The sequence below is a fragment of the Kluyveromyces marxianus genome, chromosome 2 (genome assembly GCF_001417885.1).
Source record: "Kluyveromyces marxianus DMKU3-1042 DNA, complete genome, chromosome 2".
Classification (NCBI taxonomy): domain Eukaryota; kingdom Fungi; phylum Ascomycota; class Saccharomycetes; order Saccharomycetales; family Saccharomycetaceae; genus Kluyveromyces; species Kluyveromyces marxianus.
In genome coordinates this window covers 162,276-181,488 of record NC_036026.1, presented here as the reverse complement: position 1 = coordinate 181,488, position 19,213 = coordinate 162,276, and the positions used below count along the sequence as shown (strand labels likewise).

The window sequence follows — 19,213 nt, the reverse complement described above, 5'->3', positions numbered from 1 at the left end:
TTTTTTTTCAGAGCATTAAAGCAGTTCTATTGTTTGCCTTTATGAAACCGACTTGCTCGCCTTTAGAACCATCCTTTCTTCTTTGGCTGTGGAATTTCCAACTTTGGGTAGTTACCTAAACCGTAGTACCTTAAAACCGTTTCGACATCACCAAACGAATCTCTTTGGCCTTGCATTACGATGGTAGCCTTTCCGGAACCATTACCAGGATTTTTAACTTTTCCAGTGAAAACTGTTTCAGCAACACGTTTTATGTCATCCACGGTAAGCTTTTCAATATTCTCGACCATTTCTTCAATTGGAACCTTACGCCCGTGTAACAAAACCTGTCTACCTAAATCTTCAAGTTCCACAATCTTCGATTCAAGGTTCATGAGCAATGATGATTTCAATTGGTTCTTGGCTCTTCCGACTTCTTCCTCTGTCAACTTTGTCTTTTCGTTGGCAAATATGTTGGATAGCGTCTGAGCGATGATTTCTGCAGCGTATGGGGCTGCTTGAGGCACACAAGAGATAGAAACCCCAAAGAGACCTGAATCGCTGTACGAATGGTTAAATGCAATACAGTTTTCGACGTAGTAGTATTGATTCAAGACTTGGGTGTACAATCTAGAGTACATCCCCTTACCTGGCCCACCAGCACTGAAAGAGCCACCACCACCAAGCAAGGTTTGCAATGTGGCCAATGCGTAGATATCCGGATGATCTATGGGCAAACCTTCAAATGCCAATTGCATGTGGTAGAGCTCTGGCAACCCACCGAAAACAGGGCCCGGAGCAATGCATTGTTCCCCACCTGTGTAAACAGCTGCCTTACGCGTGAGTGGAGGATGTTTACTTTTCATGTCAGCAAAGTATTTCTCCGTCAATTTAACAGCCTTATCGTGGTCCACACTGACGAAAGCTGCTACGATGTTTTCGGGATTGTACATCTTGTTCCTATAATCAGCCAAATAGTACTTCGAGATCGATGGAATCAACTCTTTGGGGCACAATAACGGCGACCCCAACGTTTCTCCAGAGTATGCAGTCTGGTGCAAAAGCTCTGGCAAAATCAAGTCGTGCTTCTGCCAAACACCATCGATCTCATATAGTGCAGTAGTCTTTTGCTCTTCCAATTCTTCCTCCGTAATCTTGGGAAACCTCACAGTCTCCGACATCAAATGCAACATTTTCTCCACATCAGGATTGAAAACAGACGACTGGTACATCATAGCCTCTCTGGACGACGAGCACTGGTAATTGTCACCCAACAACTCCAAAGTTTCAGTCATATCTCTACCGGATATATGCTCCGTCGATTTGAACGCCAAACGGTCCAAAATGTGCGTACAACCTTTCAAATTCCTATCTTCGTACCTAGACCCCGCATTCACATAAATACCTAGTGCCGAAAAGTGGCCAACAACGTTCGAAGTAGCGACTTTGACCCCATTATCCAGGGTTGTAATTTGAGATGAGCTAGAATACCACTTTTGTGACGCCCATTTCGCACGCTTCAGCGCACTGTTTCTCCCGATTCTAAACATATTAATTCTCTAGATAACCCTAGATACTCCTAACCAGCAGCTAATAGCACGCCAAGTGGTCTCCAGATCCTCTAGACCCTCATACAATTCTCTCAAAAATTCGTTATCGAAATTCTTAGGTAAGGTTAAATATAAAGCTATAAAGCTATTTGAAAGTTCGAGCTAAATCGTCAAACTGGTGAAACTGGTGAAAAGTTGGAAATAGTCAAGAGAAACCGTGGTTGTGAGAGCATTGGATCAGTTGGGAGGTTTCCAAGGGCCACAGGAGATCATAAAAAGTCGGTTTGGACGGTCAATGGCGGGCCTCCAGACCTATGGTGGCCTCTTTTGGACTTAGGTGAGGTGGACTTCCCATATAATTATATAGCCCGGGTAACCTTTAATGACTCAATATGGAAAATTCCATCGCCTAAAGCTTAAAGAACAAAGAATGAACAGATGACACAGGAAGTTTGGGACGTTTACAGGGCTGTTGGTGGTTGGTGGCTGGTTTTTGGTTCACTTATACACTTTCCAAAACATACGGTATCATAGATAGTTATACTATTCTATACTTTTGGTGGAACCAGGTTTTAGAGTAGATAGACCAGATAGACAGAGAAACTGAATACAAGATGGGCCGCAACTTCAAGATTAGTGTTCCAGCGTCGAGTGCGAACATTGGGCCAGGATACGATGTGCTAGGTATTGGTTTGGCATTGTTTTTGACTTTGGAAGTGAGCATTGACCCAAAGAATGCTTCGCTAACGAATCAGGACAGAAACAATTGTAAATTGTCGTACACTCCAGAGAGTGACGGGTATGCGACCGTTCCGCTAGCATCTGACGAGAATTTGATTACCAGGACTGCATTGTACGTGTTGAGGTGTAGCGGGATCCGCAGTTTCCCATCTGGAACGCAGATCTTGGTGCACAATCCGATCCCACTAGGCCGTGGGTTGGGTTCTTCTGGTGCTGCAGTTGTTGCTGGTGTGATGTTGGCGAATGAGATCGGCCAGTTGCACTTCTCGAAGCAGCGTATGTTGGACTACTGTTTGATGATTGAGCGCCATCCAGACAACATCACCGCAGCTATGATGGGTGGGTTTGTCGGGTCGTTTTTGCGTGACTTGACTCCACAAGAGGTGGAAAGAAGAGAAATCCCATTGGCAGAAGTGCTACCGGAGCCCAGCGGGGGCGAGGACACTGGATTGGTGCCTCCTCTTCCACCTACGGACATCGGTCGCCATGTGAAGTACAACTGGAACGATAAGATCAAGTGCATTGCCATTATTCCTGACTTTGAACTATCCACTTCGGACTCACGTGGTGTGCTTCCACAGGCATACACGACCAAGGACTTGGTGTTCAACTTGCAAAGATTGGCCGTGCTAACCACTGCATTGACGCTAGATCCTCCAAACCCGGACTTGATCTACCCAGCCATGCAGGACAGAGTGCACCAGCCATACAGAAAGACTTTGATTCCTGGGTTGACGGACATTTTGTCCAGCGTCACCCCACAAACGCACCCGGGACTACTAGGTATCTGTCTCTCGGGTGCCGGACCAACGATCTTGGCCCTTGCAACCGAGAATTTCGAGGACATTGCCCAGGAAATCATCAACAGGTTCGCCAAGAATAAGGTCACCTGTACCTGGAAGGTTCTTGACTTGGCCTATGACGGTGCAGAAACGACCTACGATTGAGCGACATTCTCTCTCTCTCTGCTGAAAAGACACAAATCCCAATCAAGCTAGCCAGCTAGCTGGCTGCTTACCAGCTAGCTAGTTGGCTGGCCACTGACCATCTTTTTATACGTCCTACATAGACCTAATATATGTACATATATATAAAATACACACAAAAGACAACAAAGAAGTAATCATCCCAGGCTTGTCCTCCCAATTGGCCTGCAACTGGCCTCCTAATGGCCTCCTAATGGCCTGCATCGCCTGCACAAGGTCATACCACGCTTCCCAAACACTATCAACACACCCACACACCGCATACTAAAACCCTATAGGGGACCTCAGCATTTCGAAAGTGCAAGCGAAACCAAATTGAAAGAAAAGATAGTGAGATATAATACATAAAACTAGCACAAAGCACCTTTAAAAAGGGTGAAAAAGGGAGATAGAAGGGCAGCAGCGGCTTCAATTAAGAAGATTGACGTGTGAGGCTGCGAGATATAAGCTGGTAATTGATGTCGAAACATGTTTCTGGCTCTAGGGCCGCTTGGGGTTATACCAAGAGTGCCATAAACTACACTGTAATAACAATTGTATTAGTATATGTTTTATACAAATTGTTCACGAACCATGGAGAGGATATCAACTTCGGTAAGTTCTTGCTCAAGACGTCGCCATATATGTGGGCGAACTTAGGGATTGCGCTATGTATTGGGTTATCAGTTGTTGGTGCGGCATGGGGTATTTTCATTACTGGATCTTCGATTATTGGTGCTGGTGTTCGTGCGCCTCGGATCACGACCAAGAACTTGATTTCTATTATTTTCTGTGAGGTTGTGGCTATCTACGGGTTGATTATGGCCATTGTGTTTTCCTCTAAGGTGACAGTTGCTGAGCCCGAGACTATGTTCAGCAAGTCCAATTTGTATACTGGTTATTCGATTTTCTGGGCAGGGATCACCGTTGGGGTTTCTAATTTGATTTGTGGTGTTGCTGTTGGTATCACCGGTGCGACAGCTGCTGTTTCTGATGCGGCTGACTCATCTCTTTTCGTTAAGATCTTGGTCATTGAGATTTTCGGCTCTGTTCTTGGTCTATTGGGTTTGATTGTTGGGTTGCTAATGGCCGGTAAGGCAGTAGAATTCAAATAAGTCTACCTAGTTTATCAACTAGCACAAGCACAGCTTTTAGTACCAAACTATCTAGCAAGTACAAGTACATAGTGTGACAATGAATAGCATACGCACTTCCATAGACAAATATGTTTAAGAGAAAATATATTTAAGAGATTTATTTACATACAACCAGCAACGTGGCAGAGAGAGAGAGAGAGAGACTGTGTCGTGATATCTTGGGAATAGAATTAAACTATGTAGGTTTTGTATTTACTCTTAATTCACTTCTTCTGTGTACTTTGGGTTTTTCTTGAGAATGACGACACCTTCGATACGACTGTTATAGCTGATGAACTCGTTTGTCTCTAGCTCAGCTCTTTCGCCGTGCCCGAGTAGGACTGGAGTCGAGTGTGTGATCCAGCCAGTGATGGTCTTGGGCTTACCGGCTTGACCAACAGTGTCGACTGCTTGACCAACACGCACGCTGGCCTTGATTGGGTTTCCTTCCTCATCCAAGGTGACGATGTATTTTGGCTTGGTGGCGGAGTTTAGGTAGAAGAACAAGCTGTGGTTCTTTAGCATGAATTCTGGAGAGATCATTCCGACAAGCACAGTCAACAAAGATGCTAGGGAAACCTTGTTCAATACTTGTGCGTCATTGAAGATGTCTAGGGTTAAGGTCCCCTTACCTAGATGCACCAAACCTTGGGAGAGTCTGGTCATGAACAATGCATCAGACTCCTTCGAGTAGTAACTTGCTAGTTGTCTTAATAGTTGAGCCAATCTAGCGTTATTGGTACCAGCACCACATAGACCCATAGAGAAGATCGAACTCATGGAAACAGAAAGGTCTGCATCATGGGAGAAACGTGAAAGCGTATCAAAGACCTTCATTTGAGGATCAGAGACGCTGATCAAACCCATTGCTAACGGTACCGAACGACGGATCTCGTCTGACCCGTAATGCATCAAGTGACCGAAATGACGTAGAGACATCTCCTTACCAATCTCTTCACCCATTGCAATCATGGCAATACCCAACACTGCAAAGGCAAGCTCAGCAGCCTTGGAGTTCTTGTCGGACTTTTTGTCTTCTTCCTCGTGATGTTCGCTACTGTCCTCGTCTTTATCTTCCTTGTCGTCCTTCTTAGCTTTGTCATCGGTTTCCCCTTCTCCTTCTCCTTCTTCTTCGGTTCCCTTCATAACAACATCTTCAATAGCACCAGGAGCTGGGGCCTCCTCCGTCTCGTTACCAACAGTAGTTGCAGCAGTTGGGCCACCTGGGGCAGCTGCATTCTGTAAGTCTTGTAATCCTAAGCCTAACCCATTTTGAATCTCTGTTGGAAGAACACCTGGCATTTCCGCATCAATGTCCTCATCATCGTCCTCATCACCTTCGTCATCTTCATCATCCTTTGAGTCCTTCTTAGGTGTGAGCCTGTGTAATAAGTCTTGAATCATCAAAACATCACCGGTACCGGTGTATGCACATGCAGTAACCAATACCTCGATGGCTGAAGTGATAGGGTTTTCGATAGCAGAAATAGTGTCCAGGACATCCTCTACTTGTTCACCTTGACCCATGTATAGGATACCCAAGGCTAATGCAAAGAAGTTGGTGTAATGTGTCTTTAGTTCTTCTGGAGTACGCTCCAAAAGGTTATCCATGATAGTGGTGGTGATGTCTCCATTACAGGTTCCAACAAAGGCATGTGCCAAAGACAAACATGCCATGGAACAAACCTCTATAGGGAGACTGGTGTCAGCAGCAACAGGAACCAATGTACCTAAAAGCTCATCGTTGTTGCTACCAGCGAATGCGATACCTAACCCAATAATAGCCGCTGTACTTAGCTTGGTATTAGGGTTCGTAACGTACTCTTGCAGCAAGAGAAGAGCTGGTTCAACATCACCGTCATGAACACCACAAGTGGAAATACCTATACCCAAAAGTGCACCGGCTTTTACTTCTATGTCTTCAGTAACGAGGTATTTGTCTAGTTCTTGCAAACCATCAAGATTCCACTGATAAATAGACCCAATACTCGCTACCGCAGAAGTCATACCGTCCCCCTTGGTCTTGTAAACACAGTTGCTGTCCTTGGAATAAATGTTATCGGAACAGTATCCCAAATTCAACCAACCATTCACCATAAACTCGGCTAGGTTCTGTTGAGCCGAACTCATGCTTGTCTTGTTGAAAGAAGCCTTTGAGCTTTCAAGGTGTGACTTATAGATATCTTCTGGGACTTTTGGTTGCTGGAGATTCAACTCCTTGGCTAGGTAACGGAAATGCTCTGATAATTCAACATGTCCAATGATATCTTGAACATCTGCTTGCTGGAATGCGGATCTTTGCGCGGACAAAATATATGCCAATTGCTTATGCATCACTGGATCAGAAGTGGCATCGAACACTGACCTCACCAAAGACTCATCCCCTATTCTGATAGCCAAATACAACGCTTCTGTCAACTCGTTATGTGATAGGTATATCGAAAACGCCGTTTGTAAAAATGAAATATCATCTGGGTGTGCAAGAAGTGGCACACATGCAACCATATACTGGCAAACACGATGGTAAATAGCATCGTCCACAAACTGAGGAAGCTTCTCAATTGACTCAATTTCCAACAAAAGATCAACCGCATCAGCTTCACCGTTGTGCTTTAGGAAATATGGAACGATCTCTAACGACAAACTGACCAACTCCTCTTGGTTGAAGTCTGCATCTGGTTCGGGACTCGACTCGTCCGCCTCTTTTTCCACCTGTCTATTGTAAACTTCTCCAATCTCCAACGCCAAGTGACGCATGTATTCATGGCCCCAACTCTCAATCTCCTTCTCATTCGACAAAAGCCTGTACTTTAACGAATCATACTTGCCCTCATCAGAATATGTCATACCCAAAACCGACAAAATGTCCGCCAATAACGATTGCAGGCTCTCATCCGTCCACAATTCATACACCTCCTTCAATTCCGGGTAAGAAGGACGTAAAAACTTCAAGGGCTTAGGAACTGCTGTCATAGAACTCGTAGAATTCTTAATCGAGTCCTTCAATTGCTCCAATGCACCCTTGTACAACTTCACATCTGTCCCCTTTATCGTCTCAACAAGAAGCTCTAAATCATCCTTCAACTTCTGATCTTCCTCAGAAAGTTCCTCTTCACCATTACCATCCGTTTTCTTGTCCTTGACATCCTTGTTATCCTTGTTATCTTCAGGTATTTCAGCCGCCTTCTCTTCCGCTTTAGGAACAGCGCTTTCTTTAGTCACTTTATCTTCAGCCATTACACTCTATTAAACACTTTGGCCTGAATTTCAACTGTTCTGAAGCTACAATTCCTTATTTCTTACCAGAATGCGCCTCTTTTGGTTGCTATTATGCCTCTAATTCTCCTTAAATCTGAACCTTCTCAATTCTAACTCTGTTATTCTATATACAATCTATTATATATAAAGCTTTGAAATATCGAGAATCCTTTATTTTGCCACCCTCCCATGTAATTTTGTACGGATGCAAAGGTTACCCGGATAAGCGACGGATATTAATGAATATACTCAGTATTGCATATACACACATACGAGTAATGGATGAGGGATTGGAGTGACTATTTTGGCCATTAGTAGTTATTAGTCGAGGGGTGTTTATTACATTTTAATTGATTGATTACTTAATTAGTGAATTAACTATTCTTAGTTTTGGTTTTTATGTCCTAGATATGATTTTTATGTTTCATTGGAGAAGAAAATCCCCATTGTAGGCGTGTCTGATCCAGTTCAGGATCTTGTTGTAGACAATTACATCCGCATTATGGTATCTGATGCTGTGGTCTGAGTCCGGGAACACATGCACGTCGTAATTTTCGATATTATTTAAGTTTAGCATGTCCAAAAACTTTAGTGAATTTTGGAAGTGGACGTTGTCGTCGCCTGTTCCGTGCATCAAAAGGAACCTTGGCACAGTAGCGAAACCGGTGGCGTTGTGGACCTTGCATTTTGCGTAGCCGTCGGGGTTTTGTTGAGGTGTATGCATGTATCTTTCAGTGTAGACAGAGTCGTATAGGTGCCAGTCGGTGACTGGAGCGACGGAGACACCGTACTTAAAGTGAGCACCTGCATCCTTTTCCAACGTCTTTAGAGTCAAGTAGCCACCGTATGACCAGCCAAAGAGTGATATTTTTTCCTTGTTGACGTAAGGCTTGTTCCCATAGAGCTTGGCTGCGAGGATCTGGTCGGTAGACTCGACATCGCCAAGGTTGTCACGAACAATAGATCTGAACTCCTTTCCTTTGAAACCTGTACCACGGCCGTCGACAATCACCACGATAGCATCCAATTGGGAGGCCACGACCTGGTTGAAGCCCACTCCGAATGTTTTGGCTACTTGTTGGGAGTTAGGCCCGCCATATGCGAAGAAAAATACTGGGTAGTGGTTTTTCAAAGATGGGTTGAAATCGTTTGGTAAAATCTCACAAGAGTTGACAATGATCTCCTTGCCCTCATCGTCCAAGCCAAGGTTTAATTCCTGGAATGTTCTTTCTGGAATGGCATATGGTTTCAACGCCTCTTGCAATTTCTTATTTTCCTCGAGGTAGTACAACGTTTTCCCAACAACATTACCATGAGTCACTTTGTCCTTCTCGGATGACTTCAAGTCGATAATTTTTTGGTAGGGAACGTTGGGACCCAAATAGTTTAGCAACAGGAACCGAGCGCCTGCTGAAAACGATGCAGAATAGTACCCATCGGAGTGCACATCGCTAACTGCATGTACTTTCAAGGGCTCACCCAATCTCACGTAATACAAATGTCTCTCTGTAGATGCCTTCTTAGTTGCAATGAAGTATACAGTGTTGGACTCTTCGTCGAAGGCAGCTGGCCCATCAACAACCTCCCAATCACCTGAAGTTAGTACAATCTTGTCGGAGCCTGTGAAGTAAACTAAATGGTTGTAACCTTTAATTGGAACTAGATCAATGTATCCGTTGTGTGGTCTTCCGTTTTTCTTGTCCTTTGGAATGAACTTGGTCTTGTGGGTGATTTCCCACCATCCACCGTTACTCTCTTCTTTCCTAGAGAGTTCGCTGTTTCCTCCCTCTAAAGCATCGATGAGGTATACGGAAAGCACATCTGACGATCTATCAGAAGTTTTTGCCAGTATTTGATGGTTGCCGATCCATGTAACTTCTGTGATTAGTGATTCCGCTGAAGAGGCGTTTGCCTCGAAGGACACCTTAGACTTCAAATCGAAAACATTGAGTCTCACTACAGGATTCACAGAGCCACTCTTGGGGTACTTTATCTTCCGAACTTCAGGGTACGCAGGATCTGTTTGGTTCTCTTGAACAAAATATGGAATAGGGAACTCTTGCACGCCCGTCTCATTGATCTTAAAGAACGCCAAGTAATCCCCAGAGGGAGACCACCATAAAGCAGTGTCGCCCTCCAAAACTTCTTCTTCATAAACCCAGTCTGGAATACCGTTGAACACCAACTCGCTCCCATCCTTGGTAACTCTTTCGACGGTTTTGAATGACTCGCAGGAGTACAAGTAAATATCGTGCTTTTTCACATACACAATATCTTTAGAGTTTGGCGACCATTTGGCAATAGATATTTGCTCCCCAATCTCGTAAAACTTACCGTCATCATACACAAAGTATGTAGCAAACGACGAATGTCTCCAATTCTTTTCCGTGTTGGTCTTGATCAAAACTTTACTCAAGTCTGGCGATGCAACAACCCCGTCAACGGTACGGTTTTTCCCCTCGAAAACGAAAGAAGTACCCTCGAATATACTCCTGCTGTACTTTTCATCCAAAACTGACCGCACAGAATATGTATCGTTCTCAAGAGTCACAAACAAACCTTTGTCATTTTCCTTAGAATCCGACGTACTAATCCATTGCAAAGGCTTCAAAACCGGCTGGAACGTCTTGTTCCTCACATTAGCAAACGAGACTTTCAAACTACCATCCCTAGTAATATTCTGCTGCAAGCTAGGAATTCTTGATACACCATTGGACGACTGCACAGATGACACAATGCTAATGAAAAGGTATGCTGAAAACAGAACTGCTGCCAGAGAAAAACACGACGTAACAAAAGCGCTCTTTCGTCTCGAATTTTTCAATTGAACACTGTCCAAGCGAAACTCCGGAACCTCAGACTCCTCATCCAGTCTCGTCTCGTTAACCATTGGTACTACTCTGTAAAACTAAACTCCCCTATTTATGGAATAGCACTCGAGTTCCCCAAAATTACCTGCCAAGAGAAATCAATTGAGCTGAATTGGCCTTCGAAAAAACCTCAAATACTAAAAACAACAACCTAAAGAACCGAAAACGCTCTCTAATGATAACTAAACTGTCTCTTTTTGTATCGCTTTTGCAGCCATATATGCTGGAACGCTTTTTATTTGCAAAAGCCTGTAACGATTATTTTTTTTTTTTTTTTTTTTTAAATAAAAAAAAATGTGACAAAAAAAAAAGAGCAGATCCACAGTTACCCGGATATACGCCAGTTGTGAAGTCCGAGATCTAAGACACCGCTATGCGATTTAGCAAGGGGTTTGGCTTTTGAAGGGTATTATTTGCGCCTAATATACCACCAATGCGATGGAACAACCTTGGGGTTTGTGTATTTGGCACTTTTGATGTGTCTTGGAGCTAAAACACCACCTTAAAACACGCTTTTACCAATATATACCCACACACCACATATAAATGACACTTTTGGACCAAAACAAAAAATTCAATTACCCGGATCTGGTGATGTATCAGCTCTTCATTTTCCAGCATTAAAGCTTAGTTTAGCTTATAATACTACTTGTTTACTACAATAACACATTGGAATGTGAGAATATGTGCCTTTTAGACAGCACATAGGGGGAGTTACGGGCGTATTGAAGCATCGGCATCGAAGTAAAATAGGACTAGAGTTCTAATATCTGCGCAATTTCCAAGGTGTTCAACTTTAAGGAGTGTTGCTAGCGCTTTTCATTACATATTGCAAGAAGCGATTATCAAGATGAGCGTTCCTGGAAGGAAAAGAAAGAACCGCAAGTCGGTTAGACAAGGTTTAGAGGGCCACAGACAGAATAGAGGTACGGATCAACGGTATGCGCCTGGTAGAAGGGAGTCTGTGTCATCCAATCGGGTCCAGGCGACCAATGTTGGATCGATGCTGCACGACGAGAGCGACGTAATTTCCTTTAGACAGTGCCTTAAAAACGAGGTCATAGCGAGTAGTCGGTTGCTAGACCTGCTCACGACACAGGCGATTCCTTTGGACAAGATTCAGCCGCCGGAAATGTTTCCCAAGGGAGCATTAGAGTTCATGATGCAACAGTTGGAGACGCAGAAACGCATAATAGAGGACGCTAGAAGGATATCTGAGAGCAAGGTGGCAGCAGCAACACAACTGGATGACAACGTACGATTCTATAAAGAAGGAATTGACGTTCTTGCGGATAAATTGTACGATCCAGAGACTGTTAAACGCGTCGAGAGCGAGTTCAGAGATAAGTTCAAGTTGCAGATAACGTCAGGGAATGTGGTGTTTCATAAAAACAAGTTTTCACAACTCTCGTCTAACCGTACAAAGGCCCCTTCAGACTACTGGGAAAAGTATAAACGAAGGCTAGAGGAGCAGAAGGAGGAAGAACGTCGGATTAAGGAGCAAGAAGAGGAACGGAAAAGACAGGAAGAGATGGCTCTTTCAGTGGACCCCATATCGTCAGACCTCACGAGCGCGGCCAAAAACGACGAAGTGGAGCAGCAGCAACTATCTGTACCAGATCCCAATGATCCGAATCTCTTGGATGATGTGTTCGGAGAAGAACCATTCCAAAACGATTTCGATGATGGATTTGGCGATTTGGATACTGCCTTCTTTTAAGTTTAGTATGTAGCAAATCTCTTCGTAATTGTAACTATAGCACACTCTTTTTGGCGAATAATTTTTAGAAGTATACCTAGCAATGGTATGGCCAGCAACTGAGATTGGGCCAGTCAGTGTTTCTTTGCCTCTAATGCCATTGTTTATACTCACACTCTTTTTATTTTTTGTTTTCTTGGTAAGGTGTTACAATATTATCATTCCAAAGAATCTTTTTACTTTATAAAACTACGCACTTAATCATTTAAATAATAGATTAAAGAAGGGAAATCAAAGTAAAAGGGGAAGAGCAGTTCAATTGGCAAGCCTAATTACGGGTAGTACAGTCTCCCAAAACGATATAAAATGGATTACCTACAACCAGCAACAGGGGCCAGGCGTCGTGCGCTGTCAATTCGAAGCACAACAGATGCAGAAAGAGAAGCTATGGAGAATTCGGTAGCGAAGTTGCAAGCGGATATTAGCATGCTGGGCACCGAGTGGAATCGAATCATCACGAAGGATACTAATCCTTTAGAATTGGCTCTAAGATTTCTTGATGAGACATCTGTTGGTTTGCATCACAGGTTTGGTGAGTTCATTGAATTGAAGTCGAGATTCGCTAGAGATTTACAGGAGGTCGCGAATGACAATTACCAGGCCTTTAACGACAGTGTAGCGTCGTTTTCAAAGACTGTGGACTGTATCACTGATGCCCAAGATACCTTGGCTGATATCAAGACAGGGGTTAGTAATTCATTGCAGAAATTGGCAATCAAAGATGAGACTTTGAACGATCTGAATGAAGACTTCATGAAACAGTCTAAAATGATCAGCACACTTACTGCAATGGAAGAAGTGATTAGAGCAAACGAGAAAGTGGAAAAAGCTCTAATGAATTCTGATTTTACAGAAGCACAAGAGGCTTTAAGTCTAGGTTTCACTTTGGCAAAAGAACACGACCTTTGGGAATTGGACGTAATGAAGAACATAAGGGATCAGTTTACCAGTCATGAACTGACTCTTTTCGAACTATTGTTGGAAAGTATAACAGATATTGTTTATTCAAAGCGTGCTACCCATGTTGGGGACGATCAAAGTATGTTCTCAGGCGAAAAAACCGAAGATACTTTTGGTAGTTTGGAGAACTACCTTCATCATGTTATTCATGAGGATATTAGTGAAGAATCTTACAAAAAGAATCTCCTTCTTCGTGAGTTCCTTAAGAAATTGGGCCAGGCCCAATCAGATGATGACGAATTTGCTGTAAATGAGGAAACTGACTATGATAAATTATTCTCTTACATGAAAACTCTACATTTGATGAACAAGTTGCCATTGGCCCTCGAGCTTTTACAAAAGAAGAGTAAAGCTGAAATCAAAAATATTGTCACAAAATCTGTCGATGATATGCGACTAAAACACCCATCGATACTGAAAATAACTGCATCTTTGCAAAACAATAACACGAATAATGCCAATCTTGGAATTTCAGGCCAAGATATTTTGTCTGTATTGATTAGAAGATTATTCTGGGATACGTTTATAAAGTTCTTGACAGCAGTTCAAAACCATTACGCTCTTTATGAAATAACAAAAGCATTACAACCTCCTGCCACTTCAAACATCTCATACCCCTTTGTTGAAATATGGAATACTATTTTCCGCGTTGCAAAAGACCTCATCTCAAATTACACAAAGGACCCAGCTTTGGTGAGAAATGTAAGGCAAAAACGCAGAGGTTCAAGTAACCTTTTACAAGTTAAAGGAACTAGTGAAGGTCAAATATTCTCCTTGCAAAGTAATATTGAAAAGGATAACAACAGTCAACTTGGCCACGCTAATGAGCTCAAAAGTATGCTTACAGAAATGTTTCCCGGCTTTGCATTATCGACTAATATCGACTTGGAAAATATCTACTTAACCGAAGAGAAGTATGAAGCAGATGAGACCTTGGTTCCTCCAAGTGTTTTCAATATGAGAATGATATTAGAATCTCTATTAGTTTTCGTTCAAGGCTCAAAGGACCTATTACCACCTTCACTAGAGGAAAAAACAATTTCCGCTACAGAATTCTTCTTGGATCTAATGGAGCTCGACTTCTTGCCTCAATTGAGTCAAACTATGAATCATTTGTACGATACTCAAGTCGAATCGAATGTTCCATTTGCCGTGGAGAAATTTGTTAATGGTACGCCGATCTTGAAAAGTGCTATTGATTTCAAAAACCTATTCTTCACAATGTTGCAAACAACAAACGCGTCGAATTTCTACAGAAATAACGTTGCCAGCATTCTAGTTTCTATCTTGGAAAAGTTCTACAACTACTACTATAGCATCTACCAATCAATTTGTGGAACAGCAAATACTGTAGTAAGCAAAAAGTTAATATCTGGATGGTTGACGGATAAGGCAGCAGGAAAAATCACTAGCAAGATATTCAGTGGTGATAAGAGTTTTGTGGATGCCGAAACACAACGACTACTAGAACAATGTCCAAGGGTCTTTCAATCGCAGACTACTTTGGGGAAATCAGATTATTTCAGTGACGCTACTATTGACACACTAATCCACTTTGCTACAACCCTTGAGTGGATCTCATCATGGTTACCTGACCTCATGAAGGAAGTAAAGGACACTGAACCTGCAAATATAGACAGAAGAAAAGATGTGTCACACACAGAACTCCGGAGTATGTGGTCGTTCTTCGAAGTGTCAGAAGTGGATCTCTCAGACAAGACTGCCTCATTGAAGTTCCTATTGGCGGGCCAAAACATGAAAAAATTCCAAAATGTAACTGAAAAACTAAGAAACTTACACTACTTGATATTACAAAGTGTAAGGTATGACGTACGTGTCCGTTGTCTCTACCATATCAATCAAATGTTCTATGCATCGAAATGGAATCCAGAAGTCACATCCATCGAATTGGACGAGAATATCAGTTCCTTGGTTTCAGATCTATCATTTTTGCATAACAAATTGAAGGCTGCATTCACTGCTGAACATTCTATACTCGTTTTCATTGGAATCTCTAACTTCATGAACCATGCGTTGATAACTGGTTCCAAATCAATCACTATCTTGAATGTCCACGGGGCCAAAAAGTTATTAAGAAACGTGAATGCATTGCAACAAGCATGTAAAGCGGCTACAGATGGCGGAGATACAGAAGATCTATCCAAGTCTATTTCATTCTTCACAATATGCTCGTTAGACTCGGAAAATGTTCTTGAATACTTCCAAAAGGGAGAATTGAATGGTCTAACTAAAGAAGACGTCAAGAACGCATTGAGATTGGTATTCAGCGAAGAACTACACAGACAGAGCAAGAGACAAAGTGGCACTAACCACCGTACCATATCGATGTCCGCTAGCAAGCGTTTAGAAGATGCTATTAAGAAAGCAGACCAATTTTTAACATCAAAGGGATTAGACTGATTCCTCAATGGGTATACAAGTATAAAATATGTCTACTCATATATAACAATACATAAAAAAGATCGCAGATTAACTTAACTTAACTGAGCTTATAAGTACTACCTCCTGTTGTGTCTTCTCTTCTCTGTGTAATGATGATCTCTTATTACTGTAAAAAGCTTATAATATATGATCTAAAGAAATCGCGTTTAATCCTTTATTCTTATATAAAGAACAAACCAACTTGATGAGAAAGAAAAGCTACAAATAGCCCCAAAGCGTGAATATATCAATGGCCAGAGATGGATGAAGTGAAGATTATTGATATCAATGATACTACAGAGCTTTCTATCGGCGATTCTAAACAGACAAAGAATGATGTTGTAGTGTTGATCTCATCAGAGGGTGATGACGCGAAATCACCGTCAAATGATAACTTATATGACAAGCTCACAAGATCATTTGCCGACAGTATAATCTCCCAGCCAGTAGAAGATGACGATGTAGTGCTTCTAGAGAATAATGCTAGTATAAGCTTCTCTTTTGAGGTAGAGGGACGATTCCAGAACGATACCGCTATTGAATCACAAGAAGAAGAAAAAGAGGTGGATCATGGCGCCAAAAGCGATAGACAAACACAGTCTCAACTAACCCAAAACTTCAAAAGGTCTCAATCTCGGCTATTAGATGATATTGAAAATAGTCCTGTTTCATTATCTTTACTTAGCGATGACGAGGAGGATTGTCAGCCGCCACCATCGCGAGGACAATTATCGCAAAAAGTTCTAGTAACGATTCCTCAATCTTCGCCCATTGGATCACGTATGGGCAGCTACAACTATAATGCGGTAACGTCTTCCCCTACTTTACGGAAAACACAGTCACAAATACATAAGCCAATAAGGACGAAACCTATAAATGAAAGAACAGAATCCCCAATTTCTCCTATAAGTGGAAATAACAAGCTCAGACGGCCATATTCCGGCAGTCTACCGCTGCCAAGAACCAACTTATATTCAAACTCATCGAGTATTCGCAAAGACGCCGCCAATGCTTCTACAGATTTGTCTAGTGTGGCCTTAGATCTCACCAAATATATGGATTATAATGATAACTCTCGTAAAGTGAAGAAAAGACGCAAATCACCAGAAGCAAACGGAGAAGACTCTATGATCATAGATTCGGATGATAGTTATCTGGTAAAAGATAATGAAAGACCATTGTTTGTCGAGAATTCTTCTCAGAGCACACCAGTTAACTCAAAGAAACGTTCCATTAAATACACTGAAGATGATAATTTGGACGAGGGACTAATAATGGTCAATGCAAGACCGTTCTCAGATCAGGAGTATCATGAAATGACGAAGAAATGCTTGAGTTCATCAGAAATGAAAAAGCTTTATAATGAATGCAACAAAGTCACAAGAACAGAGGAATCGATAGCTAATGAGATGGTTTTAACTATAAACCACAAAATTATGAATCTGATTCAATCTAAACACATATCGCTAGCTGACGATTTGAAGCCCCTAACGATTATTAACAACTATGAAGAGTTCCCTATAATACGGTTCAAAAGGAAGTGCACATCAATATACGACCAAACCCACGGTATATTCTATCCATGCGAAGAAACTATTGCTGATGAATCTATATGTGTGCTTGTATATGAGGCTTTACCTTTCTTCCATCGGTACAGGACAGACAAGAAAGGACTGTGGGACGAAATAAGACAGTTTTCGAAGAATGGGATGAAAGTTATAGTGGTGATATACGGACAAAACGCATTACGGAAGAAAATGTGTAACATGGAAAATCGTCAGCACGAGAACAGGGTTCTGGAGAGTTTGCCTCGAAGTGCCTCGAGCCAAACTCAGACACAAAGTCAAAGTCAAAGCCAAAGTCAAAGCCAAAGCCAAAATGTGAACTTGAATTTCACTCTCACTCAGAGCCAGCCATCGAAGCCAAGGGGACGCAAACCAACCCTCGAGGCTAAAATTAAAGAGCTAAACATGCGTTCGAAGGATTTAGAAAGAGTCATAAATGAGGTGACAATTTATGCAAACGTGGATGTGTTTCCAATAGAAAACTTGAACGAGTTTTCCAATTGGATGAAGAATTTAGTGTGGGTTGTAGGTAAAATGCGGTATGATGTTTCTGTCAAGTACAAAGAATGGTCCCATTTGAACGTGAAAAGTGGGAAATCACCAACGGATGTGCTTTTCAACTTCCTCAAACAGATAGCGCATGTTAATGAGCCTAAAGCGAAAAGAGTTGTGTCACATTACAAAACATTCCAGTCACTTGCTGATGATATGAAAGCCGGCTACGTTGCGCGGAGCAACGATGACAAACCTTTGATGTTAAAATCTCTGGAGAGAGCATTACACACATTATACACTTCGGATAATCCGAACGATTTAATATTCACTGATTGAAAGTTAAAATGAAATAACCAACTAAGAATAATGGCACTTACTCAGTACCGTGTCCTCTTATGACCCAACTGATTGTTGTAAGTGCTGCAAAAAACAAAACGTAAAATATGATTATTTGGTTAGTTTTATCGATATTAATATTAATAGTATTGAAAGGTATAGATAATGGTTCCCTTTACCCACTTATTTGAATACATACTGTACAGTTTTGTAGTCATCCTCATTCAAACGGTCTTCTACCGGTTTGATATTATGCACACCAGCCTTCAACTGCTCAAGCTCGCTAGCCGAGAATTCAAACCCAATGTCAATCAATTGTGCTAGGAAATTTAGCACTCTGTCTATCAAGTATAAGTTGGACTCTGGTTGCAAGAATGATAGAGTCGATGAAATGATGTTGTCATCGCGTAGCAAAGATAAAAACTTGGCATCCTTCACATCTGCAACTGTCATTATAGTTGACAAAAGAGCCATTACTCTAAGCTTGAGCTTTTCATTCGCATTTGCGTCGTTCAAGACTGGTGCGATCAATTTTAGCCCGTCTAGCTCGTAAAACTGTTTGTAGATTTCCTTGTTGTGTCTTATTAAGCTTGACAAAGTGTAAAACGCCTTTATTCTGACTTGTGCATCCTCTTGTGCGTTGCCCGCTATTTGCATTACTTTAGCCAACGATCCATCGTACTTCGCAAAATTATTCTGCGATTTCTCGTTGTTCTGCACCGCAGTACCGGTCACAGAAAGCGCAAAAGCACGAAGCTCCGACTCCGGGCTATCAAGCACCGCAATCAAAGGCTCCCACAACTTGAGGTTCTCGATATTGTTCGCATTATCCAAGTTCTCAATCAACATTTCGAAATTATCAAATGCAGTTAGCTTGTTCTCCAACGTAGCTTCTGGGTTCGAAATCACTGCCATAGCATGCTTCATCAATGTAGGTTCATCTGGACCACCACCAAATAGCTGCTCTAATAGCTTAGGGTCCGGTTGGCCTGCTCTAGCAACAGCTTCGCTATCACCTTGCGCATTCGCAATAGACCAATGCAAAAGTTTCTCCATGTTTAATACCTATTTCTTGTCAAAATGTAACTTCCACTACGGAATGGATAGTATAACGGTGTCTTCCGGTATCGTTTAGTCCCACTTCAACGTTGGTAAAC

At 42.1% G+C, this 19,213-nt stretch overlaps 9 protein-coding genes across 9 annotated transcripts; 5 read left to right on the top strand and 4 right to left on the bottom strand.

The window, feature by feature from the left end:
* Positions 1–62: 62 nt before the first annotated feature.
* On the bottom strand, positions 63–1,274 carry MAS2 (mitochondrial-processing protease subunit alpha; the record flags this gene model as incomplete). The annotated part of the gene is made up of 1 exon (XM_022822623.1): positions 63–1,274. One exon carries the CDS (start codon positions 1,272–1,274, stop codon positions 63–65), a length of 1,212 nt encoding a protein of 403 aa, XP_022674426.1.
* An 869-nt stretch (positions 1,275–2,143) lies between these two features.
* Positions 2,144–3,217, top strand: THR1 (homoserine kinase; the record flags this gene model as incomplete). Its single annotated transcript, XM_022822622.1, has 1 exon — positions 2,144–3,217. The coding sequence occupies one exon, from the start codon at positions 2,144–2,146 to the stop codon at positions 3,215–3,217; it is 1,074 nt and encodes a 357-aa protein (XP_022674425.1).
* Positions 3,218–3,714: 497 nt separating this feature from the next.
* Positions 3,715–4,350, top strand: VMA16 (H(+)-transporting V0 sector ATPase subunit c''; the record flags this gene model as incomplete). The annotated part of the gene is made up of 1 exon (XM_022822621.1): positions 3,715–4,350. One exon carries the CDS (start codon positions 3,715–3,717, stop codon positions 4,348–4,350), a length of 636 nt encoding a protein of 211 aa, XP_022674424.1.
* Positions 4,351–4,590: 240 nt separating this feature from the next.
* On the bottom strand, positions 4,591–7,608 carry RPN1 (proteasome regulatory particle base subunit RPN1; the record flags this gene model as incomplete). The annotated part of the gene is made up of 1 exon (XM_022822620.1): positions 4,591–7,608. The coding sequence occupies one exon, from the start codon at positions 7,606–7,608 to the stop codon at positions 4,591–4,593; it is 3,018 nt and encodes a 1,005-aa protein (XP_022674423.1).
* A 445-nt stretch (positions 7,609–8,053) lies between these two features.
* On the bottom strand, positions 8,054–10,519 carry DAP2 (dipeptidyl aminopeptidase; the record flags this gene model as incomplete). Its single annotated transcript, XM_022822619.1, has 1 exon — positions 8,054–10,519. One exon carries the CDS (start codon positions 10,517–10,519, stop codon positions 8,054–8,056), a length of 2,466 nt encoding a protein of 821 aa, XP_022674422.1.
* An 830-nt stretch (positions 10,520–11,349) lies between these two features.
* SNF6 (Snf6p) lies at positions 11,350–12,219 on the top strand (the record flags this gene model as incomplete). Its single annotated transcript, XM_022822618.1, has 1 exon — positions 11,350–12,219. The coding sequence occupies one exon, from the start codon at positions 11,350–11,352 to the stop codon at positions 12,217–12,219; it is 870 nt and encodes a 289-aa protein (XP_022674421.1).
* Positions 12,220–12,684: 465 nt separating this feature from the next.
* Positions 12,685–15,639, top strand: SEC8 (exocyst subunit SEC8; the record flags this gene model as incomplete). Its single annotated transcript, XM_022822617.1, has 1 exon — positions 12,685–15,639. One exon carries the CDS (start codon positions 12,685–12,687, stop codon positions 15,637–15,639), a length of 2,955 nt encoding a protein of 984 aa, XP_022674420.1.
* A 281-nt stretch (positions 15,640–15,920) lies between these two features.
* MMS4 (Mms4p) lies at positions 15,921–18,056 on the top strand (the record flags this gene model as incomplete). The annotated part of the gene is made up of 1 exon (XM_022822616.1): positions 15,921–18,056. The coding sequence occupies one exon, from the start codon at positions 15,921–15,923 to the stop codon at positions 18,054–18,056; it is 2,136 nt and encodes a 711-aa protein (XP_022674419.1).
* Positions 18,057–18,239: 183 nt separating this feature from the next.
* On the bottom strand, positions 18,240–19,112 carry FES1 (Hsp70 nucleotide exchange factor FES1; the record flags this gene model as incomplete). The annotated part of the gene is made up of 1 exon (XM_022822615.1): positions 18,240–19,112. One exon carries the CDS (start codon positions 19,110–19,112, stop codon positions 18,240–18,242), a length of 873 nt encoding a protein of 290 aa, XP_022674418.1.
* Between the last annotated feature and the right edge of the window lie 101 nt (positions 19,113–19,213).